At 52.7% G+C, this 9,087-nt stretch overlaps 1 protein-coding gene and 1 non-coding gene across 9 annotated transcripts in view; both read right to left on the bottom strand.

The window, feature by feature from the left end:
* Positions 1-2,549: 2,549 nt before the first annotated feature.
* Positions 2,550-2,619, bottom strand: LOC113187509 (small nucleolar RNA SNORD104). Its single transcript, XR_003301428.1, has one exon. It is a non-coding gene; the product is annotated as a small nucleolar RNA SNORD104 (small nucleolar RNA).
* Positions 2,620-5,943: 3,324 nt separating this feature from the next.
* Positions 5,944-9,087, bottom strand: part of Kiaa0232 (KIAA0232 ortholog) — an 82,131-nt gene continuing 78,987 nt past the window's right edge. For 4 of the 8 annotated variants that reach the window (XM_026395346.2, XM_026395349.2, XM_026395348.2 and 1 more), the window contains one exon: positions 5,944-8,387. In XM_026395346.2, the coding sequence (XP_026251131.2) occupies positions 8,208-8,387 (180 nt within the window). In that variant the 3' untranslated portion in view covers positions 5,944-8,207. The remainder of the gene's footprint in view (positions 8,388-9,087) is intronic. The other 4 variants (XM_026395347.2, XM_077803089.1, XM_077803088.1 and 1 more) reach the window with 4 other exon arrangements.

Below are 9,087 nucleotides of genomic sequence, written 5' to 3'. Positions count from 1 at the left end.
AGATGTGAAGCAACTCAGTGAGATGCTATCTCTAAATAAAATATAAAATAAGGCTGGGGATATGGCTCAGTCCCTGGTACACTCACCTCCAATAAAAAAGAAGACCTGGTATTGCCAAGACTTGGGTCTTCATCAGAGAAGATGTGCTGGCCTTATATTATTTAGAGAAAATGTCAAATATATGCAAAAGAGAGGACAGTGTGGTAAAGCCCCAATACAAATCTCTACAGAAATCAATATCTTGCCCTGCTCATCTCCCCACAATCTTAGCATTTTTCTAGACTCTTTCAGAAAATATCCCAGGTATATCAGTTCACTTGAAAATACTTTAGCTTGATATGTTTCTCTACTGTAAGAAAGACTTTTTTTTTAAGCATAATCACTACCATCAGCATACCTAACAAAATTAACCATAATTCCTCAATATCTTCTAATGTACTTTTTTTTTTTTTTTGGCAGTAGAAATTGAACCCAGGGTGGCCTAACCACTGAACCACATCCCCAGTACCCCCTTTAAATTTTTTTTTTTAGTTGTACGTGGACACAACATCTTTTTATGTATTTATTTTTATGTGGTGCTGAGAATCGAACCCAGTGCTTCACATGTGGGAAGCAAATGCTCTACCACTGAGCTACGGTCCCTGTCCCAGCCCCATCCCCAGCACTTTTTTAAAAATTTGAGTCAAGGTGTCTCTGAGTTGCTGAGGCTGGCCTTGATCCTCTTGCCTCAGCCTCTTGAGTTGCTGGGATTACAGGTGTGTGCCATAGCACCTGGCCCCAATCATCTTTAAAAGAAGTCTTTTTACAGATTGGTCAAACGTGGAGCCACAGGCCACACACAGAGCTGGGTTCATATTAGGGCTGTCAGATGGCAAGACCAACTATGCTTCAATACAACTACGATTTTAAGAATTCCTCACAGAGGCTGACATTTAATCCCACCTGTGATCAGATGACAAAGCCTACCACCAGGCTAAAGGTGGGATGGCTGATGCCCATTTTCTCCACAGGAGGGAACTGAGGTCACGGGAGGGAATGGCCTATACAGGGACCTCAGCAAGGGGATCCAGCACTGGAGTAAGCCTGCCTGGTCACTGTGTAGGACTCGTCCACATGTGTCCACTGAGCTTTTAGCACTTTTAAACACTATCAAAGTCCTAGCCTGGTCTCTGCTGTGCCACAGCTGATTCTAAATCTCCTACCCAACCTCAGGGGCATGGCTTACCCACAACGTAAATGGTGCACCTGTCTGCCCCTTTGTGATCTGTCAGCTGCAGGATGAAGTCCAGACTCCTGCAAGAGGCATCAAGGCCTCTCATGGGCTGACCCTTGCCATCTCTCTGTTCCCATCTCTCTCTCTCTCCTCAGCTAAGTCAAGCTAGGACTCCAAGGATGGGATTCCGAGACATGAACTGGTGACTGCGGGAACGGTGTTCCCATTTGGTTTCAGGGGTACTAATGGTGGAGTCCCCACCCTGTGAGGCAGCCTCGTGTGCCAGGCATGTTGCTCCTTTCATTCATTCCTTTTAAGGTTCTGGGAATGGAGCCCAGGGCCTCCTACATTCCAAGCTCTCCCACTGAGCCAAACCCCAGCTCACATTACTCCTTTTAGTCTCGGAAGTCAAACTTTTGCAGTTGAGGCCACTCAGTGGCCCCAGTGACTGACTTGCTGTAGGGCACAGGTGGAGTGAGGTCATAGGTGGAGATGGCCAGACCCTTTGTGCTGCCCCATAGGCCTTCCTGGCTGGCTCCCCTAGTGCTTGAGTGGGCTTGGCCCAGGAAAGAGGAGGGAGACCCTGTTTCTTGTCATCGACAGGGACTTCATGCCACACTCGGGCTCCAGTCTCAGGGAGGTTGTGCCCAACTGGGGCTTCCACTGCTTGCTTTGATCTGCGGCTGCCCCATGGAGGGTCAGATACTGCCCATGGGGAAATGCATGTCCACAACTGGTCTGCAGAGACATGAGGTGGAAACAGACCCTCACATGTCTCCTGAAGATGAACCGTGCAACTCCTCGCGCAGGAAGGCAGGCACACCCCCTTGGATATGTAAAGTCGCTTACAGTGCCCCACCCCTCCCATATCCTCCCCAGAGACACCCCATGGTCTTTGCCACCCAGCTGGTCAGGGCAGAGCTGGGGCCAGCAGGCTTCACTGTGTACAGCCAGCCAGCTGACTTCACAAGGTCCCTGCAGGGCTGCCGGGCAGGCCAGTAAGGGCCAAGGAAGGAAGACGGCTACAGAAGCTGGGAGGGGCCGCCACTTGTTTCTCAAACTCCTGCAGACCTGAGGGCTGTGCCCAGGCAGCCTAGAGAGACTGCGGTTTACCAAGGAGACTAAAGAGAAGCCATGCTGCCTTCATTACCATGGAACCAGGTGGAAGGAGCTTTCTTGGTCCAGAAGAATGAAAGTCACTACTGATCCCAGGGCTGGGGCCTAGCACAGGATAGGTCCTGGTTTCATGAACTGAAATTGCCAGACCCTATTTGCAGTGGTGACTCCGATTGACTCTCCCATGCCCAGCTTCATTCTTTTCTCATTTTTACCACCACCTCAGACCCCAGTTCACATCAACCACATCAGCAGTCTACCAGATGCTTCAACTGGAACATCATCGTGGCTGCCAGCCACCTGCCTCCACCCTGCTCCTGGGCCCAGAGCACCAGCCCACCCAGTCAGGAACTTGCTGGCCTTGCTAATGCCAAAAAAAAGCCACTCCATTCTTCAAATGGGGGCGTAAAACCGCTGCCTGCCTTTTTAATATTACTGGAAGTCAACATCTGTAGCACACCTGATGGGTGCACAGTTGGATTGGGGGCTTCTCCTCTGATGTCCAAATGAGGACTTTACATACCCAGGTGGGAGGAGTGTCAGGCAGCCTGGGGCACATCCTCTCTCTCTCCACAAATACTGGACATTCCACGCCAGGCCTGATGCCACACCCTCCTGGGACACCTCCGAGAATTCTCCCTTCTGCCTCCATGGGAAGCAACCCAGCTCTCACAGGTGGGGAGCCCAAGGCCCAGGAGGCTTCTCTTTCCTCTTCTCTTTCCTCACTGTTAGCAGCTTAATGTTAAAATGAAGACAACCTCGGCCCCCCAACAACTCCAACCTGCTGTCCCCGTTCCCACTTGATGCCTGTGAAAGGTCAAGGCAAAGAAGCAGTCGGAAAACTAGGCTTTCTGCCCAGCAGCCCTGTCCAGACAGCCTGCCATCTGTCCACATGGGATGCCACTCAGGCCTGGCAAGAAGTAGGACCTGTTTGCAAGCAGAGGGACCTCCCTGGGCCCGCGTCCCTCCAGGTCCTCCCCAGCCTGGGAAGAGGAGGTAGAAGGTAAGTGAGCCTGGGGAAGCAGGGGAGGAGGAACACACAGAGCCCCTGAAAGGAGGCCAGGCTCACTTTGGGCAGCAGGGCTGCCAGGCAAGCTTAGGCTACCAGAGGTGGGACACCAAGAGCAGCTCGGGCATGAGTGACCAGCGCAGGTGTGAAGGGCTGGAGTCAGCCTCACAGTGCAGTGCTGCTGCCAAGATCCAGGGTCTGTCACAAAAGACTTTGTCACCCAGGCAGGGTCCTGACCTTTCTGCGCAACCTCCCCATCTGTGGCCTGGGGAGAGAGCGGCACACAGCACCAGAGCATCAGGCAGCCTCCAGGGGTCGCGGAGGAGTGCTGTTCCAGTTATCGTGGGTCTGCAGGGCAGTTTGTGGGAGGACATGGTGGTTATGTCTGACATTCTGACCACCAGGAACTGGATCCTGAGAAAAGCCACAGAGGGTGCCCTCAGGCCCCTGACAAGAGGCCAGCCACTCATTGCTTAGGGGCAGAGCCCAAAGACGTGTGAGAACCAGTGAGGCCCCACTGAGCGCAGGACGTCCTTGGCTTGAGTCTGGGTTTGACAGAGGGCCCAGGTCCTCACAGGACTATTCCTTCTTCAGTAAGGGAGGACGCTCCTGGCTCTGGCATGAAGCTGGCCAGCACTGGGCATCTTATGCTGTCTTGCTCAGGTTCCCAGCCTGTGGTCCCAAGGAGGACAGGCCTGTGTCCAGGCAGATCCATAGCAGCGTTCTTAGCTCCACAGCTGGTTCAATCCCCTAACCAGATGTGGGGGTCACTGTGGGGACCTTCACTTGGGGCTCTGATGAATCCACAGCAGCCTCCAGCTCACCACCACTGGTGAGTGATCTGGGCCAGTCCCTTGGACTCCCGGCCACAGCGATGGGTACCCTAGGTGTGCCGGGGAGGACCCAACATGGTGCACATGCAGGTGGGTCAGTGAGCAGGCTGGAGAACACAGGAGCTCCCAGAGTCCAGTGCTGTCCTGTGTCCCCTGCCCCAGGACTCGGGCACCAGGCCTTCCCAGGCCCTGGGATAGAGGCCCAGCTGGTGCAGAGGGCCCTTCCCACGGTGCCTTCCCAGGTGGCAACGAAGGGGAAGAGCAGCCCCTACACACATTGACCCAGGATCCTGGCCTTGGTCTACTCTTGAGGACCAGCAGACAGATGGCCCTCGGCTTTGATAGTGGCCTCATCTAAGCCTTGAGACTATCTAAAAGGGGACCCTATCCCCATCTGTAACAGGGCCTAAGGGTGACAGGCCAAAGGGTGGGGCCTATTCTGTCCCCCTCCAACAGGCCTCTCGGACTCCTGGGGCCCCTAGTGGTCCCTGGGTGTAATGTGAGGAGCAAGACCGCATCATTGTCTCCCTGACAGGGATGGTGGTCTGCAGGCCCTTGGCTCAGCTCTGATGGACACTTGGTTCTGTTGTTGCCCTTGGTCCCCGCCTTCGTGGCTCCCATGGGATCCAGGGACTGCAGAAGCTGGTTTGCCATCTCAAAAGGCTGATGTGACTTCCCTTCAAGGTGAGAGGGTGACATGACTGTGGTGAATACCTAGACAGCACAGTGGTCCATGGCCTCTGTGGGGCCTGGGGCCACAGGCCAGGCAAGTGCCCTCCGAGGGTGCTGCTGACCAGTGGAGGGAGGATGGGAGGTGCAACCTGAGCATCCAATGGAGTCTAGAATCACGGGCCCAACAGCTCATGGTGCCTCGGTTTACCCACCTGTGCAGGGGCAACTCTACCTGTCTCACAGGGTTGGCCAACACCACAGAGTGCATGGAAGACTCCGGGCACTCAGGGGCCCCCAGCTCACATCAGCTGATGCTGTGAGCACCATCTGATGTTAGGCGGTGGTAACATTACCGTCATTGCTAGCCTGACAATGTGAAGCAACTGTCCCTGGAAATGCTGTAATCACCCACACCAGTGGCTACGGCTGCAGAGGCTCTGAGGCAACAGTGCCAGGCTGAGAGGTCACCTGACCAGCTGCCTGGAAGAGAAGCTGGGGGCTGGGCTTCCTCTCTGTTCTGGGTTTGGTGCAGGCACAGGCCTCCTGGGCAGTGCCATGGCCACTTACTGCATGTGCCTTGAAACCATGGTGACAGACAGCAGCGTCAGCTGCAACAGCAGTGGCCTGAGTTCTTTGGGTGATAGAGGTAAAGAAAGGCCTTTCCTAATTCTACAGTTCTATGATATCAGAATTCCTGGGGACGGGAACAGGTCAGAGCCTGGGTGATAGGCCACCTCGGCACTGGCCCCTCTCCTGCAGGCACAGGCATCTGGGAAGCACTATGTAGACACCGTGCCAGAACCCCAGCGGGTAGGGGCAACAGTGCACACAGCCACTCGGGGAACCACGGCAAGCCACCAGGAAGGCACTGCTCCACCTCGGGCACACCTCCTGTGGGCAGCCCAGCATACCCGTGAGGAGGGCGGTGCAGCCTGCTCCAGCATGGCCTTGGGGGACTCCGGGGAGGGTGTCTCTGCCCCTGGTGCCCCACAAGGCACTGCTGATGTTTGATGAGGCCACTACTAGCTGCTTCACAGGCAGACACAGAAGCTGGGACCTACATGAAAGAACCTTTGAGATGATAAATAAAGACAACGCACTCTTTTTAAAACTTTTTATTTGGTGTTAACTCCACAAGAAAACAAAACAAACAAACAAACAAAATCAGTTACTCTGGTGTACGTGAAATCAGAACAATACAACCACGGGAAAAAAATCTCAGCCCAGGAATGGAAACTGGTACTTCAGTGCCATGGAGATGCAACGCGCTTCATACCACAGTGCGCTTCAGCGTTTGCCAACTTTATTTTTTTAATGCTTTTTGTGATCATCCATTCACAAAACTAAAAACCACACTTTCAACTCTGTTGCTGAAAGCCTCTGAGTTTTAGTCACTTAACTATTAAAACAAATAAATACAGAATTTGTTAATCCCTTGGCCCATCTATTATCCGTCCCCATTCCCTGTGGAAGGTGCTCCACCGTCCCAGGCCTGAGGAGGTCGGCACTCTGCCACCTGGAGCCCTTTCCTGATGAACAGCAGCTGTCCAAAACCAACTAAGCTCAAGGTTGTGTCTGAAATCTACTTATTTGGTCTCTGCTACGTAAGCAACGATTTCTAAGATCATCGTTGCCGCAGTGATTTTAGGAATTTTACAACTTCCAATCCTTTTATGCTGTTGCTGTTAAATTATATTTCAGTGCAGATGCTAATAAATTTTTAGGAAGCTCCAGAAAAAAAGAAAAATACATAAAAACTTATCTGATGTCTGTAAATAAATAATAGCAACATAAAACCTCACACATGCACACACGCACACACAAACCCACTGTAAAGTGTCAAAAGATGTGCTGTATAAAGACAAACCCCCACGACGGCGAGATGGCACCAGAGGATCACATCAGGCCTCTCATGGTGAGGACACACGGAGCCTCAGCGACTCCACAGCCTTCCACGGTGTTTCTGTTATTGGGAAAAAGGCGATAAACTCACATGCTCAAAGCAAGTCAGGTACTTCACAGGCAGCTCAGCTCCTAGCTAATCAGGTGCGTCTGCTGCCTGAAGCAAGTGGTGAAGCTGTCTCGGCCACGTCGGGCATCACCGCCATTCCCGATATCACAGATGCTAAACTGACTTCACAGATTAGGTGTTTTTAAAATGATGCACTGATTAAAAGAGAAAAACAACCTAAAACGTCCAGGCTTTGCAGATAGTGCTCCTCCTGGCTTCAAACTGTTGTGGTGTTGGGAGAGCTCGAGGAGGCGTCTGCACGCACAAGTTCGACCTGCACGAGGTGCACCGACTCCCAGACTCACCAAGGTGCTGCAAAGCAGGTCACATGAGGGGCCACATGGGCATGTGGGAAAACTACTCTACCCACCCAACCCACCGCACACACAACTCATCCAGAACCTTCTCTCCAACACAAGATGATATAAGAAGCTACATTCCATCACAGCCACAAGAGCAGCTAGCTGCAGCAGCCAAAGATTTCTTTGGGGTGATAAGGTGGCCTTTATCTCATGTCAAATGTTTATAACTTCAAGTTTTGGGGGCTTTAATTTAATGTAGTCACCAGAAAATAAAATGTGCAACCAAGGTCCTCACTGTGTGCTGTCAGACTCACCACGAAGAGCCCTGACGGCGTTCTGGTGTCCACGCACTGCAACACCAGCTCGGGGCAGGCAGGGTGGGTGTCTCACCCCACTCTGCCTCATTTACCACCCCACGGCCCAAGTCCTTAGCATCTTCAGTTAGCAAAAAAGTCACAAACCACAGTATCTTCATGATACTTTGGGGTGGGGGATCCTAAGACAGAAACGCGGTATTTGGTGGGTCTCTAAAAGCACGCCTCTGTGGTTTCTACTTTGAATGCACATGAGATCTGACTGAAGGGAGACTATGGCCATGTCACTCAGGCTTCCCTCCTGCCCTCGCAAAGGCCTGATCCACAGAGGGCAGGACGCATCTCCCAGGGACTGAGAACAAAGCCACGTCTCTGAGCAGCAGGAGTGGTGTGGACACTGCGATGCGACGGTGTACCGACATGACTGCAGTGAGGGGCGGGGCTGCAGGGATGGTGCAGGCGCAGCGGCACCTCTACGACAAGCACATGCACACCCATCTGGATTCCACAACACAAGCTAGTCTATTTCAAATAGCCAAGAATTTAACAGCTTGGAAAAAAAATCTTCAACAGGACAGCTGTCCTCAACTCTAAAATAAGCAAGAAGAGAAAGATAATTACTGATCTGAATCAGTTAATTGAAGAAGAAACCTATTTGTTGCTTTAGATTAACAGGCCTCACAGAAGGGCAATTCCCATCACATATGGTTTAAAAATAATTCGTACTACTCTGCAGGTTAGAGGTGAGTGCGGGAAAAGAGGTCCTCTTCACTGGGGCCCACCCACTCGCCACCACCTTCGGAGCCCGAGTCCCCCGAGCTGGAGCTGGCGCTGGAACATGTCTTCCTGCGGAGGCCGTTTGGATTCGCCCCAGAACCTCTCTCTCCTGTGCATCTTGCTTCATAAACAGAAGACACCTGCGAGTCAAGAAACAATTTTCAACAGATCAAAATCAGATTTTGCCTCCAAAGGGCTGACGCACCCTTTGTTCACACACAGAGATGAAGAAGGAGGCCCTGGCGTCCTGCTGCGCCGCACAGCAGCACAAGCTCCACTGCCTCAAGAGCACATCTCCCTTAGCCCAGGAAGGACCCCGGCCCTCGCTCTGCACATCAGTCACTTGGACCAACGTGCCTCTGCAGGGTAGGGTAAAAGGGTTGCTTAACTTCCACTAAGGCTTGCCTGCTGCAGGACAGCAAGGTTACACCCTTTGGGGCTCGCATTCCAGTGAAGACCGACAAGCAGACCAACACACACAGTTTCAGACTGCAGATGCACAGCACAGGGGGAGGGCACGGAGTGGCCGAAGGCACAGCTTTCGAGGAGAGGCAGAGCGCATGCTCATGGCTGCCTCAAGGCAGTGCTTCTGAACTGGGTCCCGTCTTCGTGAATGCACATAATATTGTATGAGACTGCCCCCACCAGATGGCTAGCATTTCTGGTCTCCAGGACACTAGATGCAAGTGGCAGCCCCTTGGCAGTCATGGCAACTAGCAACACTCCCTTCCCTGTCATCGCCACTAGACCAGCCCCACCCCACTTCCAGATGGCAGCATTGCCCCTTCTTGAGAGCCCCTGAAGCAGGAGCACAGAAAGCCAAAGAGCGAGGAGAGTGTC

Source organism: Urocitellus parryii, chromosome 10, assembly GCF_045843805.1.
Source record: "Urocitellus parryii isolate mUroPar1 chromosome 10, mUroPar1.hap1, whole genome shotgun sequence".
NCBI classification, from domain to species: domain Eukaryota; kingdom Metazoa; phylum Chordata; class Mammalia; order Rodentia; family Sciuridae; genus Urocitellus; species Urocitellus parryii.
The sequence above is the reverse complement of the archived record's forward strand: the minus strand, read 5'-3'. Positions and strand labels throughout refer to the sequence as shown.